Source organism: Protopterus annectens, chromosome 7.part0 (genome assembly GCF_019279795.1).
Source record: "Protopterus annectens isolate FY-2018-M chromosome 7.part0, PAN1.0, whole genome shotgun sequence".
Classification (NCBI taxonomy): Eukaryota; Metazoa; Chordata; order Ceratodontiformes; family Protopteridae; genus Protopterus; species Protopterus annectens.
Window position 1 is genome coordinate 8,816,792 of NC_056739.1, and position 24,190 is coordinate 8,840,981.

At 35.4% G+C, this 24,190-nt stretch overlaps 1 protein-coding gene across 1 annotated transcript in view; it reads left to right on the forward strand.

Annotated features, from left to right (window-relative positions):
- Nucleotides 1-23,881, forward strand: part of TSPAN2 (tetraspanin 2) — a 977,937-nt gene extending 954,056 nt beyond the window's left edge. The window contains exons 7-8 of the mRNA XM_044076441.1: nt 5,602-5,685; nt 23,313-23,881. Of these exons, the coding sequence (XP_043932376.1) occupies nt 5,602-5,685; nt 23,313-23,378 (150 nt within the window). The 3' untranslated portion in view covers nt 23,379-23,881. The remainder of the gene's footprint in view (nt 1-5,601; nt 5,686-23,312) is intronic.
- Nucleotides 23,882-24,190: the final 309 nt, after the last annotated feature.

Sequence of the window (24,190 nt, forward strand, 5' to 3'; positions counted from 1 at the left end):
CTGGTAGATAAAGTAAAAGAACTGTTAGAAACTGTATCTAGTGTAATATGGGGTTCTAGGATGCCTCTTTTTAAAACCAGAACGCTGTATATGTTAAGGAGAAATATGGGTTAGAGTTAATAAACCCTGCTTTATATTTAGCATCTTTACATTTGTTTTGGGTAATGAAAGAATTGGTACAAGTATTATTGCAACCAGAGTTACGAAATCCAATAATTCGTCATGCTTGTGCAAAAATAAGTATGTTAACCTTAAAAGGGATGTGTAAACAAATAAGTAGTACTGGGTCACAGCGGGTATGGGGCAGTAAGAGGAATAATGGTGAAATTTTGTACTCCTCCATGGTACGCCTCATGTCTTCTGTGAACTCCACTTTGGCACACTGCTTTACAAAGCCTGCATTCCTGATCACCGATCATAACTCTTTGTAGTGCACGGGGTTGTATGTATACCACCAGTTTATAAAAAAAGTGTTTTACTGTTTTTTAAAGCTAGTACAACATTTAGCAAGTGCTGTGTCATAGACAGCAACTACCTATCATTGCAGAAAAAAAAGGCAGAGACTGATGTCTGTAAACCTTCACAAAGAGAACTACATTTTAACTCAGTACTTCAGAGTTAAGACTGAATTAATGTACCTTCCGAGAGACCGGACTGTAACAGGAGTGTGTAACAACTGATCAGATTCCTGCAAAAGGAGCTTTCAAAATAAGTGAGTCTCTTTGTCACCGAGCCATGTTCCTGACTCCTTGTCTTATTGGGTATGTGCCGCCTTTCATGACTGGGAACATTAATGACAACTAAGAAGCAGCAATCAGGTGTATAGGTCGGGAAGGGACACTACATAGGTCGGGAAGGACACTACCAGGGAAGAGGAATTTTGCCATGATTCCTCTTCCTGTGTGAAAGACTGTCTGACACAATAATATGTAAGAGTTTACACACCCCTTGTTAGGTTAACAGACATGGTTTCTTGAAAACTTTACAAATTGTGGGACTTCGTAAATTTGGTTGTGATAATACATAAGTACCAAAAAAGGTATTTTGCAGACAGAGTTATACAAAAATGTAAAAAATAGTGTGTGAGGAGTTAGAAAAGAAAAAGGAAAATAAAATATGACAAGAGGGAAACAGATGAATATGTGTTAAATGTTCAAGAAGGCAATGTAAAAAGAAAAGATTGATGTAAATTGTAGTGAAACAAAATTATATAGTTAAACAATTGGAAAGTTAGGGTGAAAAAGAAAGGCTGTTTTGGAGAGTCAGAAAAGATTACGGTTTAGCAAATATATGTGAAGGGACAAATGAACTGGAAAAACAAGAACTGCTATGCAAAACTGTGTGCAGTAAAGGAAGATGTTGGAACATGTAGTTTTTACATATAGGAGACTAGAAATGTTTTGAAGGAATTTTTCAGATAATTAATTAGACATACTTTAGGAAAATTACTTTGAGATTGAGAATTATCGTTACATGAGTAAACAAATATAGAAATAATAGACAGGATACTATTCATTAAGAAATTTATGTCAATGTAGATTTGAAGAGTTGTTATATAATAAAATGTGGGATTATGCAATTGTCCTAAAAAGGATTTGGGGCAGAACAGGTGAGAGAGGGAGTGACCATACAGAAATGCAGAAAATATACAAGCAATTAATAATTGTGTTATTGTAAGAAAATATAAAAAAGTTCTTTGGAGTTTTAAAATTTTTGAGTTGTGTAAATAGTAAATGAAAAGTTGTAAAATAACAATAAAGGGCCATGAGATATTTTATTGCCACTAACTCAGGCAGCTGGAACATGTGTTTAACATCTCATCTGAAGGATGACACACTCATGAGTGACCCCACCACCATCAACACCGTACTGCACTGCAGTATCAGTACTGGAAAGTAAGTCTAAGCACTTGGTGTGGTAGTAGAACCCCAATCTTCTAATCTTCCAGAAATCAAAGGTGAGCCACTGATAATACTACTAGCTACTATGTTTCACAAACTAAACCCATAACAGTCCAGTAATGCTTCCACAGAATGATGAAAACTGGCGTGAATAGCAACCATGAAGTAGTAATCACACTGCCTGACCATAACTCCAGGGAATGTTAATAAAAACAGTTTACTTCTACTAGCTCACAAATACATAAATTACTTTTAAATACTCGAGTGTCTAAACATCAGTAAATTCTGTTAATAATGCAAAAATTTCAGAACATCCAGTACTCACTGGTAACTTTCAGGTGGCTTAAGTTCATATCTGCCTTTGATCATTTTATTTTTTTTTTATTTTACATTTGTTAACCGGGCTAGTCCAACTGGATACATGTCCATTTTCAGTGGAGGCCCGAGGAGAAAAGCTCCACTATCTAATACTTAACAAGCTAAGAATATACAAGTTATACAATAAAACCATTTTCATAAACTTCTTAGTGGCTATCTAAGTGTCTGAGTACAATGTGAGTCAATAGCATGAGTCTATAACAGATGCTTTACTACGTTAAGAAAGTTTTAATATAGACATAAGTAACAAAATCTATAATTTTATATAACTAATGAGCTATAGCCAGAAACATTTTTTTAAGGGGAAGTGAATAGTCCTAGAGTAAATGGAAGAGAGGAAAGGAAGATCAGGTGAGAGGAAAGGAGGGAAAGAAAGCAAGAGAGCAAGGTTACCCAGGGTTATTGCAAGAGCAAAGCCAGTGGTTAGTTAGGAAGAGTTTTAGATTGGTTTTAAATAGTGAAATAGAAGTCAGGGATGTAAGGTCTGGTGGTAGTAGATTCCATATTATATTATATTATATTATATTCACCTGCTACATTATTTGCTCTAGAGGTTTTTACAAGAGTTTTGTTACAGGAACGTAGATTCCTCATGTTGTGGTAGGGCTTTATGAGGGTAGAGAGCATTGGTGTGTTTTCAGGGTGGTAGAGGACTTTGTGGGCAATAGTGAGTTGATAGTATTGTATGAGGTGGGGTAGTTCCAGCCACCCTAGTTTTATAAGATTCAAGCAATGGTGAGTTCTGTATGGAGAGGCAGTGGCAAATCTGGCAATGTTGTTGTATGATGTGGCTAGTTTATTGAGGTTGTACTTAGACAGATTAGTGTATATAGAAGAAGCATATAAAAGGGTTGATATTAAGTGGGTTCTTGCTATAGTAGTTCTAGCCTCAGGAGTTAGGAAAGATTTGATTCTATAGAGTGAACAGAGTTTCCTGTTAGTTGTTTTTATAGTGGAGTTGATATGACAGTCAAATTTTAGTTGGTTGTCGATAGTAATACCCAAGAGTTTCGTAGTTTGGTCAGGAGTGATAAGTGTGCCATTGTTTGATGTAAGTGTGAAATCAATGGAGGGTGATAGGTGAGTGGGTGGAAAGAGCAGAAGTTTTGTTTTCTTGGGGTTTAGTAGGAGACAGTGGTTAGAGAACCATTGCTCAATGGTGCTGAAGGTGTGTTGTGTTAGTGAGTGAAGTTCAGTCTGGGTTGAGGCAGAGCAAATGATGGTTGTGTCATCAGCATATTGAATACAAGTAGATAGAGGAGTGGCTAGATGCAGATCATTGATAAAAATGGAAAACAGAAGAGGACCTAAGATGGAGCCCTGAGGAACTCCTATAGAGGTGGGGAGAAGATTTGAGAGATGGTTGTTCCAGAGAACTGCCTGTTCGCGTTTTTCAAGATAGGATGAGAACCAGCTTAAGGCTTGATTGTCAAGAGAGAGGGAACGTAAGTGTTGTAGGAGAAGTTGATGATTAACCATGTCGAAGGCTTTAGACAGGTCTACAAAGAATGCAGAGGAAGTAGTGTTATTGTTGCGATTTATGTTGATAGAGTCGATGAAGGATAGTAGGGCGGTGGTAGTACTGTGGAATGGGCTTAAACCCATGTTGGCAGGTAGCTAGGAGATTGTTGCTTAACAGGTGATTAAGTAACTGTTTGTGAATACATTTCTCCATAATTTTTGCAAGAGGAGATAGTAATGCTATGGGGCGGTAGTTAGAATACTCTAAAGAGTCACCGCCTTTGAAGAGAGGGATGATGTGGGAGATTTTCCAGACAGAAGGGATAGTGCATTCTTTTACAGTCCAATTAATTAGTAGAGAGATGGGGCACGCTATTGCTTTGGCACCTAGTTGGAGGTATTCTGCAGGTAATTTATCTGCTGAAGGGGTTGTTGGCTTAAGTTTTTGAAGTAAGGACAAAATGTAGGAGGTAGGTATGGGTTGGAGGTGAAATGGAGGAGGGGTGGAGCTAGGCTTAGTAAGTTTGGAGATGTCAGGGCTTTGTTGATCAGCTAGCTTCAGAATGGCTGAAGTAAAGAAGGTGTTAAAGGCATTAGCTATTTCTGAGGGGGAGTTGGTGTTGGAGCCTTGTGGAGTACGTGTGGCTGGTTTGCCAGGGGATAGAAGAGTATTAATAGCAGACCAAAATTTATTTGGTTGGTAGAGGGAAGATTGTTGTAGTTGAGTGTAGAAATTTTTTTTATCATGTAGGATAGCTTGTTTCGTCATATTTCTTTTTTGTTTAAATGAGAGATGGTCAGTTATATTTTTAGTGGTTCGCCATGTGTTCCAGGCTTTGTTTCTTTTAAGAATTAGTTGCCTAGTTTTGTTAGAGAGCCATGGTGCTGTTTTAGCTTTTATACGTATGGAACGCAGTGGGGCATGGTGTTCAAGGATGGTGAGAAAGGTATTATTGAAGTGGTTAACCGCTTCATCTATTGGGAGTGTTTTAAGAGGTGACCAGTTGACTTGCATAAGTTCATTTAATGAATAAATCATAGTTTATTCATTAAAAAAACACTGCAGGCAAGTGGATCATGAACAAAAACTGATGGCTGGACATTCACATGCCTTAATTTTTCTTGCACTCCCCTGATGTGCTTTGGATAATGGGATGTATCAACTAGAGTCTGCTACCAACTCAGTTTGTATCAAGTTATTTACTGACATGTAAATTGTTGTTATATAACAAAATGTGGGATTGTCTGATTGTCATGAAAAGGATACAGAAGTGATTGAGGCAGAAAGGGTGAGGGGTGACCATACAGTTGTATGAAATATATAACAAGTGTATAACAACTGTCATTATAAGGTAATGCTGATTGATGCTAACATTACTTAAGGCCTAAGATCAACACTGTTGTTGAGTGGCAGATTTGATTTGATTTTGACCCTGAAGACAGTGCCCTTTACAGTTAGCCATTTTTCATCATGCACACTGCAGCCAGTGGGCACTGGACTACAGTAACAGCCAATTAAATTGCAGGTATATAAAAGTAACGTGAAGGGATTACTGCCCAACACTGTTCTGTGCCACCTTCCAGTGAACCAGTGTTTAGTTGTGCATACACAATTAGCACAGAAATGTGCAGTGAATGTAAACCTCTGTGTCCTAACATGAGAGACTGTGTTATCATTGAAAAAAACTCTGGTGAAGGGAAAAAAAAAACAGTTCAAATCCTGAGAACAATAATTTATGATCACTGAGAAGTGGACAGTTGATCCTGAGGAAAGGAGAGGTATTTCTAAAAATGGTTGTTTTGTTATTGCTTTAGATAGACAGGTGTATGTTCGTTAATAAATTTACCTTTTCTGTTTTAGGACTGTAACACGAAAATTGAAGAGAGTTTGAACAAAAAAATGCACATCATTGGTGTAGTAGGGCTAGGAATCGCAGGCATTATGGTAAGTTTTCTTTCTGTAAACTTAACATTTTCCAGACAGTAGCCTATTTGTTATTGTTCCGTTGAATATTTATGAATTGAGAAGATTTAGGACTATAGTCATTCGTGAATTGTCAGCATTTCCCCTATTATCTGCCCATAATGCTTCATTTAACACCTCATTTTATTGAAAAAAAATGTCAAGGTCTTTTACTGTAACAAAATATATGATTTATTCAGCAGTTTCTTTTTCTGAATGCTTTTTGCCGCAGTGTCTATTGGCCATTAAACCTCTCCAAGCTACAGAGGGTTGTCCTCCTGGCAGCCAGAGGAGTTGCTTGTGTCCTTGCTGGCATCCCAGTAATAGGGGTGTTTTTCTTTTTAAGTTGTAGCCCCTCCCTTTGGGAGTAAGGGCATGTGGCCTGCACTGTAGTAGGGGCTACTATGCCTCCTCATGCACATTCATACATCTGTGATCTTGCTGAGGAAGGTTGTCATGCTCACAGTATGGGGAGCAAAACGTAATGCCAGACCTCTACTCATCTTTGCTGCCCCCCTTTGGGTGACGCTGCATAGGATGGTCTTATTCATCCCATTCCCCCCAAGGGTAAGCATGCTTGTCCTCTCTATGCCAACTGCAAAAATGTCCATCCTGCCTATGTCTGCTGCAGAACGTACACACACACTGCTAATCAAACACAGATCACCTTGGTAATAATCAGGGATATACCCATTCAAACCAGTGGAGCTGACTTAGCAGTACCTTTAATACATAATTATGGCTACTTAGTGAAGCAGTTTCAATAAAATCATGACATAGCAAGAAGAAACCTGCTTCACATACATTCATTCAAAATAAACATGCAACATGGATACATGTCTTCGTGTCTAAAGATTATTAAAAACACATAAATGGACTCGACCTCATTCATGGCTTGATTCTAAATTACATTCTGTTTTACTGCATGATTGATGAGATCATCTGTGGTTTAGCTTTAGCTATGAAATGTTAGGCATGGACTTTACAATGCTGTCTACTGGGGTTATGAATGTTACAGTCATTTGCATGTCACAGGTCGTACAGTAACTCAGTTAAGAAATTGTTGTTTTTAAAATAAGAAGTAAAAAGGATTAAGTCTGTTGCATACTTACATTATGACAACCATAAAAATTTAATTTGTTTATAATGCTGTAGACAACATGTAGAACATAGGTATAATACTAGGATTGGTAAAATAAGCCTGGAAACCTCCTTTACTCTTCATACTTTTAATTGTACACAAACAAATCATGGTTTTGCTTAAAGGTAATGATGCTGGCACCCCTTAAATACAAAGGCTGGACAGGCAGTAGATCAGAAATCTGTCATCTTCATTGCATTATTATACCATGTTTCAGTGTGAGTTTATTTACCTTAGTATAAAAAGAATGCTGCAGTTTTTTAATGATAACTGCTCAGAGAACTGTTTGCTATTAATTGCTGTAAAAGTCAAGGACATATGTCCTGAATAAACCTATAACACTTTCATCAGGAGTGTTATTATAACACTCAACTGTAAGTTTTTCTAATACAGAGTTTCTGAATACTTCCCATTGCAGTACGCTAACCTGGCAGTCAGGTAAAACGAGGTTTATACTCCAGATTTGGTCTTTATGTATTTTGTTTTATTTATTATTTGTTATCGTTGTTTGCTAGGAAAATCTGACATTAGTTGATCCTATTTTCAGCAGATACCCAGGGAGAAAAATTCCACAGTTATTACAGATACAAAGTGTAAACAACATTATATGTAAATACATAAAGTAAGAGAGTAGGAGTTTTACACTGTTCAGGGAGAAAAGCTGTACAGTTTTTACTCATAGAAAATATAAAATGTATTCATTTTTCATGCATAATTTAAAACACTGAGATATTTTACATTGTGAATCAGATATGTATGTACATTAAAATTGCATGTACAGTTTTGAATCTACACCTGCAATGTCAAACATTATATTTACAAAAACTGAATAGGTACAGTTAGTAGAAGGAGAGAGAGAGAGATCTTTAGAGATACATTAGAAATTGTTAGGATGTTTTGTCATTTAACTATTGCAAATTATGAGTTTTTCAGTTGTAAACTAAGTAGGTTAGAGTGTGTAGAGGCAGTTGTAGTTTTGATATCAATTATCTTTGTTTTATAAAGAATATTAGTATGCAGTGGAAAATGAGACAGAAGATACAGAGACAAAGATGTTAGATGAGACAGGGATGGGGGGAAGGATGGACATTTATGAGTTAGAAGGAGGTTAGCTATATATCAGAGAGGGACAGTTGTATGATTAGTATTTATGTAAGTTTTATGGTTAGTATTTGTATAGCTATCCTGTAGTAGCACAGGAACACATCCAGTTGTCTAACAAGTTTTTTTCAGTGATGTTTTGGGTAAATGTTGTTTGTCTTTTTGTCATACTTCTAAGGAGATAGAGTTCCATATTTTTGTAACATAGTAAGTGTATAGCGAGTCACCAGCAGAATTATTTGATTTTGGGACAGAGGGTAGTGTTTTGTTGGGTTTTGTTAGTACTGTAAGGTTGTGTTATACCTTGTAGAGCTGGACATTTTTCAGTGCAGTATATAAGTTTATGGGCTATAGTGAGCAGTTAAGGTAGTTAGAAGTACACGCCAGTTAAGATATTTTAGGGATATGCAGTGGCGAGTCTTTTGAGGGGTGTTTTCAGCAAATTTGGCAATTCTATTGTAAACCATTTCTAGTTTCCTTTTAGGGTGGAGTGATGCATATAAAGTAGGGATAGAAGTAGGTGTGTTTTTGTTATCAATTTTCTGGAGTGGTCAGTTAGAAAATTTCACCTTGTAGAAGAATCCTAATTTCCAGTTTGTTTTTCTTTGATGACTCGAAGAGATGGTGATCATATTTGAAATGATCATCAATTAATGTTCCATGGAGTTTAGTTTGAGAAATACATTTTATTTTTATGTTATTAGATGATAGAATGTAGAATGAACATTTTTGCTCTGTATAGTTTTTAGGAGTAAGTAACTTTGTCTTTTTGGGTTTATGAGTAGGTCTAAGTTATCTAGCCAGGATTCAGTGGATAAAAAGGCTTGTTGGTTAATGTTTTGCAGGAAGGATCGTGTCTGAGCAGAACAGATGAGCGTAACATCATATACATAGTGTAATATGGTTGCTTGTTTGGAGGCGAAGTATAGATTGGTAGTAAACATACTACAGTTAAGGGGCCCTAGAATTCATCCCTGGGGGAATCTGACTGAGGCTGTAGGAAATCGGACTAGTCCTGGTGCTTTTTAACAGCTTATTTCTTATTAGATAGCTGCAAAACCAGGTTAGAATTAGAACACTGAGACCTAGGGAAGCAAGTTCATGAAGACGTTTTTGGTTTGCAACTGTATCAAATGCTTTTGATAGGTCAAGGAAGATGGTTAAGTTTAGTTTGCCATTGTTTCTGAGTTCTTTGACAGTGTTGGTAAAGGTGAGGAGGGCAGTTATACTACTATGATAAGGTCAGAAGCTGTGTTGAGTGGGAGACAGGAAGTAATGTTGAGTGAGGTATTCGATTATTTGTGAGCGTATGTATTTTTCTAAGATCTTAGTCTGTGATGAGAGGGCAGCAGATGGTCGATAGTTGGTTAGGTTGCCACCTTTATTGAGAGATATAATGTATGCCATTTTCCAGATGTTAGGGACACAGTTTTCTTTAATCGATCTAGTGACAGGAATAGAGACAGGGAATGCTATGGCTTAGGCTGCTATTTTTAGATACTCTGGTAGCAGTTTGTCAGCAGGGTAGTAGTTTTCAGCTTTTATAAGTATTTTTTATTGTTGAGGTGGGGTCAGTGTTGAGTTTGAACTGTGTATTGCTGTTAGCTTGGGGTTCAGCAGCAGTGAGAGTTGTTAAGGCATTTTGTTTTGTGAATGGTAAGACTGAGTTTATAAAATGGGAGTTGAATTGTGTTGCTGTATTACCTGGGCTGTTTGTTGCTGGAAGGGGAGGGGAGGCTCAAGTTTGCCCTGGTGTGAGTAATTCCTTTATGGACTATCAAAAGAGTTAGGATTGTTTTGATTTGTGTTTTTTAGCTCTTCAAAATATGTTTTTTTGTTTTGTCATTAAGCATATTTTAGCTAGATTCCTTGGATATCTACACTCTTATATGAATGATGGGATTTTGTTTTCTTGACATGTTTTCCATGCATGATCTCTTTTTTAAGAGTTCCTTGGTACACTTTGTTAGCCGTGGTGCAGCTATTGATCCTAACCCTTTTAGTACTCAGTGGGTCAGTTTGTTAAGTGTATTTAGGAAAAATTGGTTGAAATAAGTGACTGACTTTTCTAGTGGCAGAACTTTTAACGGGCACCAGTTGTGTTTCTTTAAGGTAGAGATAGAGTTCAGGTTTGAAATGTCTTTGGTTACGGCCTTGTTTATAGGTCAGTTGTTGATGAATAATAAGCTGCTGTCTGATTATGTAAGAGGGTAGGTGGTCACTGATAATGTCAGGTAGGGTTCCATTAGCAATAATATTACAGGCTTTATTTGTCAGGATCTAGTCCAGTGTTGTTTCCTTCCTTGAGTTTTTATGTGTTCTGTTGGATTAATTAGCTGAGAGAAATGGAGTAGGTTCAGGTCTGGTGAATTTAGGCTGGTTTGTTTCCAATCAGTGTTTATACTGCCTGAGGTTAGTTTTCCTTTATTTACATTACTGTGTAGTCGGTGAGGATTTCTTCTAGTGTAACTATTGTTTGTAGGGGGATGTAAAGGCCTATTAGGGAGATGATTTTGCTATTGTTGAGTTTTAGATGGATGACTAAAATCTCTTTATTATGAAATTGTGAGACATTATGAGGATATTGGGTTAGTTCTAACATGTTTTTGAAAATAACTACCGTTCAACCTCCTCATTTTTGTAATCTCATCTAGTCTGATAATATGAAACTTGGGGACAGAATTGAATTGTAAAGTATTGCTGGTTTTAGCCAGGCTTCTGTTGCGACAACTATGTCAGGGCAGTAAAATGATAGGCCTGCTTTAAGGTCATGAATTTTGTTACCAACTCTTTTTAAAGTTGTAAACATACTTTGAGAACAAGGAATGAGGCTTTAGACTTCTTACTTTTAATGCCCCTTAACAATAGATGGATTAATCCACATACTTTCTTAGTCATATTAGAAAAGCACACATCAGTAGTAACACTGGTATTCACTAACATATTTAGATCTTTGATGGAGCATTCACAGTTGTTTGTTATATATTTGGATTCCCAGTGTGTATATCATAAGTCTTAAAACCTTCATTTTCATTAAGAGGTAAGCTACAGAAGACCTAGCTGAATACAGTATAAATATGTTGTTGCATGATGTTAGTGTCAAACCTAAACATAATCACTTGTTTGACAGTAGCCTGAAAACTGGACACATACCGCTGTCTTCATCTTAATTTCAGAAAGGGGAAAAAAAAACAACAGGGGGCTCAGAACAGATCCCTGGGGGCAGCATACCACTCTCAAATAAACCTAGTTAATAATAAATAGGTTTACATTTAATCTTATCAAGCAGGGAATGATATCTTACGGGGATTGAGTTGAATACTTTGTCCATGTCATGGTAAACAGGATGTGTACGCAGATCATTACCCATAACTATTGAGTCTGTTTCAAAATGTCATGATAATTCAACATACAGACTCTCCCCTTGAGAAGACTAACCCTGCTGTGGCAGTTGTGTGGTCATGACGTTAACATATCAAGGGATGTGGGTATCAACCCTACATTATGGAGTGTAGACGGGTGAAACCTTCAATGTAAATGTACTTTTTTCCTACCTTTGTGCTTATGTGTGTGTGTCTGTCTGCATGTGTGTCTGTTTTTTTTGTCACAGTTGTGAGAGTAGGTATGGAAGGGCAAATACCTTTAGTGTAAATGTACTTTTAGTTTTTTTTCTGCCTTTGTGCGTGTGTGTGTTGTCACAATTGTGAGTGTAGGTCAGTTGTCTTTGCATTTGTGATCATTTGTGTGTGTGTAGTGTTTGTGGGTGACCATTGCATAGTCAACACTTTGTGTCTGACTCTGGGATGGTCAGCTATTCAATGTTTGCAAATACTCTCAGGTATAGATGTGTATATGGTTACTGTCTATAATAGCAAATGCTCAGAAGAAAATAGTTTTTCAGCCTGTAGGCTGCTATGCATGCGAGAACACAGTACAATGGGAACTGGGAATTTACCCCTATCCTACTGTAGTGTGAGCTTAGAGTTGGCATATATAATCAGTAGTGGGTGTGGGGGATTCAGGGAGGCTTGCCCCCTACAAAAATAAACAAAAAAATATATATTTTTTTCTTTTTTAAACTCTTTATATTTGATCTAAAAAGATTGCTCTTTTTGTAGGCTCTCTTTTGGCCTTTTACTTAATGATAAGACATTCATAAATATATATGTATGGATATATATATATATATATATATATATATATATATATATATATATATATATATGGGTCTACTTCTATTCACCAACTCCCATTTCGTCGAACTCCCATTTGACCGAAACTTCATTACATCGACATGCATTTGCCCCCTTCCCCAATGTTGTGCGACCCTGGAGTTGATATATATAGTAGGGGGTGGGGGGCACAGCCCCCCACATTGGGGGGTGTGGGGGGCGAAGCCCCCCACCTAAAATGCTTGTCGATGTAATGAACTTTCAGTGAAATGAAATTTCGACGAAATGAGATTCAGTGAATTGAAGTAGACCCATATATATATATATATATATATATATATATATATATATATATATATATGGTTTACTATCATTTATTCAAAGTGAAGTTGGTCGACACCACTTGGTTCGAAAATCGGAATGTCGACCGTAGGCAATTTCGAACACTGATATTGCCGAAATATACATCTGCCCCTACCCTATCTCGACCCATGCTAAAACCCGTCCCTAGGTAACAGTCAGCATGTATTTCGGCAATTCCAGTGTTCGACATTGTGAATTTTGCACAGTCTCGGTCGACCATGTGAACAGTCGACTGAGTACATTTCGGGTATATGATAGTAAACCTATATGTCTATATCTATATATATATATATATATATATATATATATATATATATAGATATATAGATATATATACATATATATATATATATATATATATATATATATATATATGGATTCACTTTATAATCACGAAATACTGAAATATTGAATTTCAGTATCTCAGACTATTTTGCCGAAAAATCAAAGTACCGAAACCCCAGAATTGCACACCCTACACCACACAAATAAACACACATGCACCTTCCTCCCATACTACAGCATACAAACAAAATACACACAAACAAAACAACACACATACAAACACCTACCCTGTATATAGATATGTGTGCTGTGTATGTGTTGTAAAGATGTTGTTCATTAGATCGAAGTGGCCTATTAGAGTGGTAGAAGTTGAGAACAGGACTTAAAGCAGGGTGGTTATTGGCTTTGTGAATAATGTGCATGGAGATAAAGCTGTATGTAATCTAAATGGAGAGGCATTTTGAGACAGTTCAATGCATTAAGGGCATGGGTGCATTAAATATAAGAGAGAGACGTGAGAAGGTAGGTAGGGGCAAGAATGGTTCGGTGGTGTTGCTAAGGAAGTTTTTTTGCCTTTTTTAATTTCTCCAGGTCTTTTGGGTTTCTAATACCATGACGGGAATTGACCCCCATTCCTAAGTTAAAGTATGATTAAAGATCATGAAATTAATATATTTTCAGTGTTTGATTTTAGCCAGAAGTGCAACTCGCAGCACACGCAATATTCCCAACTCCTTCTGCAGGTCATATGGACTTACATGTATCGGTAACATATCTAAGTACAATTGTAAATTCTTTTTTATAAGACCGATTGCTCCTACTACTATTGGAACCATCTGAGTACCCTTCTTCCAAGCTTTTTTATGCCTGTAAAGCATTCCTGATTTTTGATGAGTCTTATTTTGTTATTCTAAACATGCAGGTCAAATTTATGTTTATCAGCTTCTGAGAGACGACATCAGTTTCAGCTTTGTTCAGTGAAAAGAATCTGAAATTCACTTTTTCAGATGTGTGATTTGCAGAAAATACCATTAATTTGTTTGGAGGATCTGGGGTGGTGGTGCTGTGGTAGCGTTGTTGCCTCACAGTACGACGTTGTCCTGTTCGATTTTCAGCTAGAGAGTCTTCTGTGTGGAGACATGCGTGAATGGGCGTACCTTCGTTAAAGGTTGTGCGTCAGAGCTGGCAACTTGGCACATAAAAATATACTGCCAATCATTAGTGGATCGGAGTTCCGCTGTGGTGAACCCTAACCAGGAAAAGCCGAAAGACACAACAACAACAACCAGTAATTTTTTTGGAGGGGAGGTTGAGTAGTAGTTGGTCATTACTGAGCCGTTTCTCAACTGAGGAAAAAGCTTCTTGTGTAATATGGAATTGATGCAGGTTATTAGCGAAGCTGGAGAGGTGAATCTTGGCATCAGTGTCACACACACATAATATTACATAATGATCAGCAACCTAATCATAATTCTTTGTTGTGCATGGAGCTTTATCTGCTCTATGTACAACGAAAACCAAGAAAAAGGTGTAGACAAACCAATAACCAAGAAAAGGACGTTGAATCAGGAACCAAACTTGAAAAATAAACCAGGATGTTTATTTCGAACCACACAAGTCACTTAAAAAACGTAGCACCAACCAAGGGAATCCAACACACATTAACGCTATTCAATAATACTGCGTTTTCGTCACAACCAGCTGGACTTCATCAGATAATTCTATTGCATCAAATTGTTCCCCTTTTATATGCATCTCAATGAATTAGTTAATCAATTAATCCATTAAAAAGTTTTTTTAAAAAGGGTTTTTAAAAGATATTCCATTTTAATTTCATATATTTTATAAATAAATCCCTTAATTCTCATGTTTAATACAGTCCTTAAATGCAATAAAAAGATAAAAATAGTATAAAATTTGATGTATGCATTTTAAATAATTTAAAACAATTAATAAGCCATCAGAACAGATTGTTTTGTTTGAACCACTGTATCACTTGACCTATAATGCCATCTAGTGGCCATTTCATTTATTACAATTAAATAGAAAACATTCCATTGTTAAAAAATCTCCCTTAATAAAGGTTAATTAAATAGTATTTTTAAACTCTATAAACCTAACCATTACCATATACATCTTCCCTTAAACAAAAACTACATAGACTTATGATGACAGTTTTAAATTAAATTATAAATAAAACTCAATGTAACTGTTTAAAATTCATGAAAAAACATGTTAAAAACACTTATATTTAAAATAGGTTGATGTTACTGTTTATTTATAATTTAGCTGCCCTTAACTTCAAAATGGGTATAATGCTGATATACTCATTTAACCCTGGTGGATTATAAGCTTTAAGAGTCATTTGCCACCACAATTCTCTATACTCTAACCTTTCTTCCCAGGGTCCACCTCTTATGTCTTTTTCTGTATGTTCTAGTACGGAGAAACTAAAACTAGCTTGTGTGCATTCCAATGCTTATATAAAGCATTAGTTTCTTTACAATTCTTCATATCGTTAAGGTGCTCATAGATTCTCCTTTTTAGTTTCCTTTCGGTTTTCCCTACGTAGAAAGACTGGCATTTTGTGCATACTGCCAAATAAACTAAACCTAAGGACTCACAATTGTAAAAATGTCTATCATTAACAATAGTTTTACTTCTACTGCTTATGTTTATGACATTACTATTGGATACATAAGTACACTGAGAACATCTTCCACATTTATAGGTGCCTTTCCTCCTCCTATCCTGTGGATTTATAAAATTTTTTCTTTCTAATAAGTTTCTTATACTTAATGAATTTTTATATACAATCTTCACTGGGCCATTACTACCAAAATCTAATTCCATTAAATTCATGAATCTATCCCACTCTTTGTTAAAAATACTCCTTATTTTACTGTTAATGGTGTTAAATTCCAATATAAGAGCTAGGTGAAAATTTTCCTGTTTTTTAATGTTTTTCATACTGAAAAATACTTCTTTCTCTTTTTCTTTACTTATAACTATAGGAGGAAATTTAGTTCCCCTGGCTTTTACCACCTCTTCTCTAATTTCCTTAATGAAACTGTTCGGGTATCCCCTTTCTTTGAACATATTCTCTAGCAACTCACATTCAATAGCAAAGTCTTGATCATTACTGGTCATTCTACATCCTCTCACAAACTGACCTTTAATGATGTTCTTTTTAACATGTATAGGGTGAGCACTGTCAAAGTGTAAAAAGGAATTACAATAGGTGGATTTTCTATACACTCTAGTTTCCAAATGACTATCCTTCTTATAAATTTCGATATCTAAATATTGTACAGCATTAGTAGATACCTTATGGGTAAATTTAGAAAAATTGGAGGTGTTGTTAAGGTATAACAAAAAGGCATTTAACTTTTCCTCCTCTCCAGTCCAAAATAATACAATGTCATCCAGAAACCTACGATAAATAACCCAGGAGGACTTGAATTCACTTTGTAAAATGTATTTTTTCTCCCATTTGGCTAATACCAAGTTAGCATATGTGGGGGCACATGCTGCCCCCATAGCTACTCCCTGAACTTGTTTAAAAAATTCACCATTAAAGAACAAGAAATTATTATGCAACACCATTTCCATCAGCCATACACTCACTATTTTGTCATTATTGGACATATTATTTCCTCAAACATTTCTGTACCTTCTCCATGAGGAATAGATGGGAATAGATCTATAACATCTATGGTTACAAAAATTAAGTTGTCTATGTCTTTTATATCTGAAATAACTTTAAGCAGGTCCCAGGAATCTTTCAATATTTGTTCACGTTCCACCCATAACTTTTTGGTCTTGGTGTCCACAAATTTGGCCAAAGAATGAGTTTTTGAACCATTGGCCGAAACTATTGGTCTTAATGGGGGATCCAACTCATTCTTATGTATTTTAGGGATGCCAAATATCGAAGGTACTTTAGGTTTTTCTACTCTCAAAAAATTAAAAGTTTCAAGATCAATTAACCCTTCAAGTACCATCTCATTTAGATTAATATCTATTTTATTATATGCTATGTTTATCTCATTTTTAGACACAGGTTGATATTTATTGTCATCCCATAAAATTTTATACATTCTACTGTCATACTCCATATTTTCCATTATTACGATGCCTCCCCGTTTATCTGGTTTCATGAATCTTAGGTTCAAATCTTTCTTCAAAGCATATAAAATATTTTTTTCATCCATTTGTAGATTATTCTGGTACCTCAAACCATTTAGTTCCTCTTTTCTAATTTCTTTCTCAATCACCTTTTCAAAGTTTCTTAATTGCGGATGCAAGGGTGGATTATAAGTAGACTTGCGTTTCAGATTTAAACTTGTTGCTTGTACATTGTTAGGAAAAATAAGTTTTAAGTTAATTTTCCTTAAAAATATTTTTATCTCTAACAAGGATTTAGCCAAATCACCTTTTGTGGAGGGAATAAATTTAAGACCATTAGAAAAAAGATTAAAATGTCCTTTTTTCAGGTTTAATGGGCAGAAGTTATATAGGTGGAAGTTGTTATAAGTCCATTTGTTATCAACATGGGTGATCTCATCACATTTGGGGAGGGTGGGGGTTAGAGGGGTTAAATTAAATATATTTAATATTTCCCCCTCCCTCTTCTCCCTCCCCCCCAAGGAAAATTTTCTTCTCTTTCCCCGTATTTATTAAAAATTCTTTCAGATCTCCTCAGAGGTGGGAACTCTTCCTCACAAAAAGGTATTACTTCTTGTGGATCATTATTTTCTACAAATTCACCCATGTCATTGTCATGATTTCTATAATAAGTTTCCCTCTGCCTCCTCCGGGGTGGGGAGTTAGGGTAACTTGTTTTGTGCTTATATTCATCCAGGTCACGTTCCATTTTTTTAACTTTCCTTTGGACTAACTCTTCCATGTTCTTATCTATTTCAGTTCTAATATTAAAATATTTAACTTTTTCTTCCTCAATGGAAAAATCAAATCATTGGTAATGACTCTATCCAATACTTCTATTTCATGGTAAATGTCTTCCTGAATTCTTATATTCTCTTTTACCATAAGTTTCAACATTTCTATACCACATTTATTAAAAATATCTAACAGTTCTAAATGAAATTTTGAACCTGGTATTACATTATTAGGATATTTATAAATGCGTAACCCTTTTGGTACTATTTCTTTAGAGATACATTCATTTAAATAGGTGTTTTCAACATTCAACACTCTATGCTTATTCATAAGCTTGTACAAATTGTTTAAATTATCTTTGTATGTAAGGTCATTGGTGCGCACAAAAGCATTTTTTATTTTATCTTTAAATGCATATTGGCGGCATAGCCAAGCATTTAAGTCTTTAATAGGAGTAACAGTACCTTTTTGTTTATTAGTGGAATGTGGTCGAGCGTCGCGCTTCTCCTTGGCCATAGCCAAACCAGTTTCACCTCGTATTAAATCCTTTAAAGCAACTGGAATCTCCGCTGGATTGAAACTACACCCCGCTTGTTCATCTATACAGCCGGCGTCACTTCTGGCACCCATAAGCTCGCAATCCTTTGCTTCATTAGATTTTCCATTCAAGAGGGTCGACCCTTCGGTCCTACAGGGAATGTTTCCAGCATTCTTATCCTGTGAAGAAAGCATAGAAGCAGCTACTGGCGTAAGGAGTTTGATCAGCTCCGTGAGCTGCCCAATCAATTTGCGCGTTAGTCGTAGGTCCTCCTGCTGCAAACTAGCAGGAACTTCCTGATTCTCCATCAACCACCAAGTTACTACGAAAACCAAGAAAAAGGTGTAGACAAACCAATAACCAAGAAAAGGACGTTGAATCAGGAACCAAACTTGAAAAATAAACCAGGATGTTTATTTCGAACCACACAAGTCACTTAAAAAACGTAGCACCAACCAAGGGAATCCAACACACATTAACGCTATTCAATAATACTGCGTTTTCGTCACAACCAGCTGGACTTCATCAGATAATTCTATTGCATCAAATTGTTCCCCTTTTATATGCATCTCAATGAATTAGTTAATCAATTAATCCATTAAAAAGTTTTTTTAAAAAGGGTTTTTAAAAGATATTCCATTTTAATTTCATATATTTTATAAATAAATCCCTTAATTCTCATGTTTAATACAGTCCTTAAATGCAATAAAAAGATAAAAATAGTATAAAATTTGATGTATGCATTTTAAATAATTTAAAACAATTAATAAGCCATCAGAACAGATTGTTTTGTTTGAACCACTGTATCACTTGACCTATAATGCCATCTAGTGGCCATTTCATTTATTACAATTAAATAGAAAACATTCCATTGTTAAAAACTCTCCCTTAATAAAGGTTAATTAAATAGTATTTTTAAACACTATAAACCTAACCATTACCATATACATCTTCCCTTAAACAAAAACTACATACACTTATGATGACAGTTTTAAATTAAATTATAAATAAAACTCAGTATAACTGTTTAAAATTCATGAAAAAACATGTTAAAAACACTTATATTTAAAATAGGTTGATGTTGCTGTTTGTACTCTATGTACTAGTTACAGGAAAAATGAAAAAAAAAAACACTAAGTGTTTTGCCTGCTTTCAAAGCCGTAAAGCACATTGCGGTTACTATCATAAAGGCAGTCTAACTCAATCCTTTACTTTTATAGTCACCGTCCATGCCACTTAACTGTCCAGATTTTCACAGAATGTCCAGATTTTTACTTCGTATGTTTGGTCTGTTCCTCATAAAGTCTGTGGTTTTTGGACAAATTGTTGAGGATTGAAGACACTAAATAATGACATATATTTACAGGGCCAGCCTTAGCTGAAACGGTACCCTAAGCGAAGTAGTGCTCTGGCGCCCCTTAAGCCCTATCCACAACATACTCATGAAACACCCTTATTTGAGCCACATCCACAGATAGGTCACTTCCCAAGAAAGCCAATCCTGTCATTTAAGTAAATAATTTAAATGCATAAGAAGAAAAAGATACCTTGTAATGTAGTTAAACTACTAATACCTTTGTGTACGTGTTTCCTATTTTAAATACCAGAGCTGGATAATGGTCAAATAGGGCCCTAGGCAGGGTAATAGACCACCCCCCCAGAGCAGCCCCTTCTGCAGCAATCTCCTACCCCCCCCCCCCCCAGCAGCAGCCCCCAGCCACTCCAATGTTGCATTACTTGGCTATTTCTCCTCAGTTACCATAAACACTGTTCAAACCTGTTGATTCTTTAAACTACCAAAATTTGTTAGCATGCCAACAAGTCTGTATACAACATATGGACTGGCATCCAGTCTATCAGCAAGTCTGCATCTCATTTCACGGTTAGCTGAGATAGGCTCCAGCCTCTGTTGCCCCAAAACCCAGAACAGGGTAAAGTGGGTAACAAAAAAAAAAAAAGACTGCCTAGCCAACTTAGTACTTTTAAGAAGTATAAAATATTCTTTAGTGCTGAACTAGTGGCCAAAGAAGCCAGCAGTCATAAAGGCCTGTTATATACCATGTCTGTGTATATACTAGAATGGGAAAATGCACACATTCTTGAGAATTAGTCTGCTCATGTTCACTCCCTATCACGATATTTCATACTATCATGCAACACAAATCCTTAAATCAATCAACACTACAAAATGGGTTCACAAAATACAAAAATATGATTGTCTGCCAACAGTACATAAAGTTTAACTACCAACACACTCTAAATAACAAGTGAGGCTTTGCTCCACTAGAATAAACACAAAACAATGAATGGGTTCTTACCTCTCAAGTGCACCTCATGACGAGGAATGTACCTCATTTGGGGTCTTAAAAAGTTCATGTTCCTCAAAGTTCTACATCAAAAGGCTCTATCACACATTCAGTGTTAGGAATTGTTTTTTTTTTTAATTTATGAATATGTCTTTCAAGATTTTTTGAGAAATGTGGTAATATTCCAGTAGGCCAAAATTTAAGATTTCAGCAGAGAATGCCACCTTTTATGAAGAGGGATAATATATGATTTTTCCATGTTGAGGGCACATAGGATACAGTTGTTGATCTATTGATAAGGATAGATACTATGTATGATTTGACATCCACATATCATATTTATTTAACCTCTCATTGTCTTAAATGTTTACAATATCAATGTCTACATTTCCTAACTTTTGCTTCCCCAAATCTCACCACAGTTGTCCAAAAACATTGTTCTAATACAGTCCCCCACAAATGTTTCATAGTCTCAATTCCATTATATATGTCTGAATAGCTGATCTAGATGACCTAACATTGTCAGTACACATGTGTACAGCTATCAATCCTTTCCAAATTTTTGGATAAATCATATGTGCAGAGGTGGGATATGAACCCATGTCAGTGGATATTATGATAAGTAAGGCCCAAACGCATATCCAGTGTGTCACAACTTCAGTAAAACTCTTTTGTGTACTTTTCTATCTATTCTGTATGTTATATTATTTTATCCTTTCTGTTATCTTGTTTGATTTAACATTTGAGCATTGCCCAACATTTACATTTCAAAGCATTTACAATCACTTTATTCCCTTTTTCTTTTAACAACTTCAGATTGCAAAATAAATGCACTGAATTAATGAGTTTATTAAACCCAATCCCCTTCTCTTTTTGTTATAAACTGTCCCTCTTCTAACCAGATTTAATCTTGGTATCCATATTACCATAAAGAATAAATAAAGCAATTTTTTTTATCATAACAGGAACCATACAAATGCTGCTTATATAACTCAATTTTCCTAAAAAAAATAGAATGAAGACAAGCTGTATGATTTAATAAAACATAATTTCCATATTTTCTTATCTGATGTAGCTCATTCAAAATTCCTTTCCATTGCTCCACTATTTTCCGAATTTTGCCAAATTTGATTCCTAAGATTTCAGTTTCATTAACTGAGAAAAGTTTCTCCTATACTAGCTGTACTTCAATATCCTTTAATCTTTTCCATACAAGACTAAGATCACTTCTAACAGTTTAATTCCTGCATAACAACTTTTACAGATATCTTATTCTTAAACAGTGATACTACATCATCAGTATAGCTCATCACAAGCAATATTTTCACCTTTTTTGCCTTCTTCTGTGTAGCAACTAGTTGCAAAGTGACCACAATTACTATTAAACCAAGTAACTGTCCACTTAACAGGTATTCTTGCTTGACCACTTTTTTTCTACCACCCATTTATTAATGGAATAACAAATTCTTTCATATGTACTCATAATAAAGTTTACTGTTATGCCTGGGTTTCTGTAAGGTTCAGTGTGTTCTAGAACTTTCCATGAATTACATTATCAGATGTTTTTTGCACATCACATGCAGTAGTATGACCTAGTCTACTTGTATCTTGTACAATTTCTTTTATAACACTAACCTTTCTTTTATATCCCTGTTTTTAATCCCAAATACCATCTACTACTACCTCTTCTGTAACTTTTTTCAAATCTCTTTTGCGTTATTGTTATCATTATTTCATAATGTATACTGCACAGACTTATTGGCCTCCAATTTATAAACATTCTCTGTATATCTCTTTTCCATAATAACTTTATGATCCATTATAGATTTCTGATTTCTCACTTATTCCTTTTACTAATTATTCAGTTATAACATTTAAAAAATATAGTTTTCACATTTGCTTATTTCTTTATAAAATCTATGCCTAATAACATCCAAAGCTGGTACTATATCTATTTTTAACACTCGTAACTGATTTTTCTAATTCTCCCAATTCAGCTTTCTCCTTCATTAGTTCATTGAACTATCCATGATTATTTTCACTAACCACTCCATATTTCTACTTATTTCCTTCTTTGCACACATTTCTTTTAATCGTGTTCTAAAGTAGAGTTGGCCAGTTCCTGTAATATCAGCTCTGGGAAAACAAGATCTCAGCTTTAAACTCTGCAGTGCTGGCATAGTGTTTGACCTTCATCGAGTCTCTTGGCTTCCATGTACAATTATCCTGCAAGATGTAGCTGACTGGCCAAAAATAAGTAAAATACAGGAAGTAGTCAGTTACACTTTTTGTCATCTGCATACACTAAAAGAAGATAACCATATGAAAGGTCTAAAAGGTCAGGACTTGGAAAGCCAAGTCTTATAATCTAGAAACTGAATGGCCAAAGCTCTGATTTTATATATACCATGTTTGGTATTGTTATTTCTTGGCATATTCACTTTTCTCTGAGGTATGATGATCTTGGAGTTGATATATCTAACTTTGAGGCAGGGAGTGCCATGCCTGTCATATCAAGGGGAGTAGGGGGCTTGCTCCCCTCCAAAAAAAACAAGTATAAAGGAATAAAGCAATGTTTGACATTGACTCTTCTGCATTTATGGTCTGTTTTTGTGTGTCAAGACTGTGCACTGTGAGTCTCAATGTTTCAGTACTGAGCCCCAAAATAAATGCTAATTAAAGTAACTGTTATAAAGACAAACTGCTTTTTGAGTCTGCATATAGGAGTTTACATAAAATGTAGTATTTTCTTGATTTTGGAAATGCATGTGTTCTTTAATATTATTTTCTTTATATTGCAGATCTTTGGCATGATATTCAGCATGCTTCTGTGTTGTGCAATTCGCAATTCAAGAGATGTAATATAAGAACGAGTTCCTGTCTAAAGCTGGATCTTCAGCAGGCAGTTCAGTTCTTGCAGAATACTGTATATCTAGTATGTTAAGTTCAGTGTATTGCCCATAACTGTTTTAAAACAAGTGCATCTATATCAAATGTTTGAAAAATAAGTATAATGTGTTTAAAATGGTTCATTCACAAGTAAGATGCATTTTTTTAGTGTTTGTAAGTTCAGAAAAGTAATGGACAGATATTTGTACATGATTTTATGCAATAATGTTATAAAGTACCATAACTGAATTGACTGCTTTGTTTGTACTTTTTGTAAGTGCCTTTACAACCAGTAAAATGTAATAGTACTGTAAAAATGAAGTGTACATTCAAATCTTGTTTGTAGAACTGATGCAGGGTCCTCCTAAACTCCAGACCCAATGTTTATTAATCATGAAGTGCATTACTGTATGCTTGCATGCTGGAAACCTAAATATTATCCTTTTTATTATTAAAATTATAAGTAAATGTGTAAAAGAAATGTTTCTACTTATATATATACTAATGAATACACACTTTTTAAGAAAAAACACTACTTGAGTCCTGCACCCATGTGTGGAGGTTGTCTTGCTTTTGATGGCACTGTAGATGTACAGGGCAATAAGAAAGTTGTTTGGCACAGATGTTTTTGACATTTGGAAGTAAGAACAAAAAAATGTGTGATTTTCCTGGAGTATACTCTGAAGGATAATATTGCTGTATCTTGGAGAATTCCCCTTACTCTAATGCACAAACATTTCAATATACTTAAGTAGTAAGGGTCTGGGGGTAAAATTTTAACTCTTTAGTC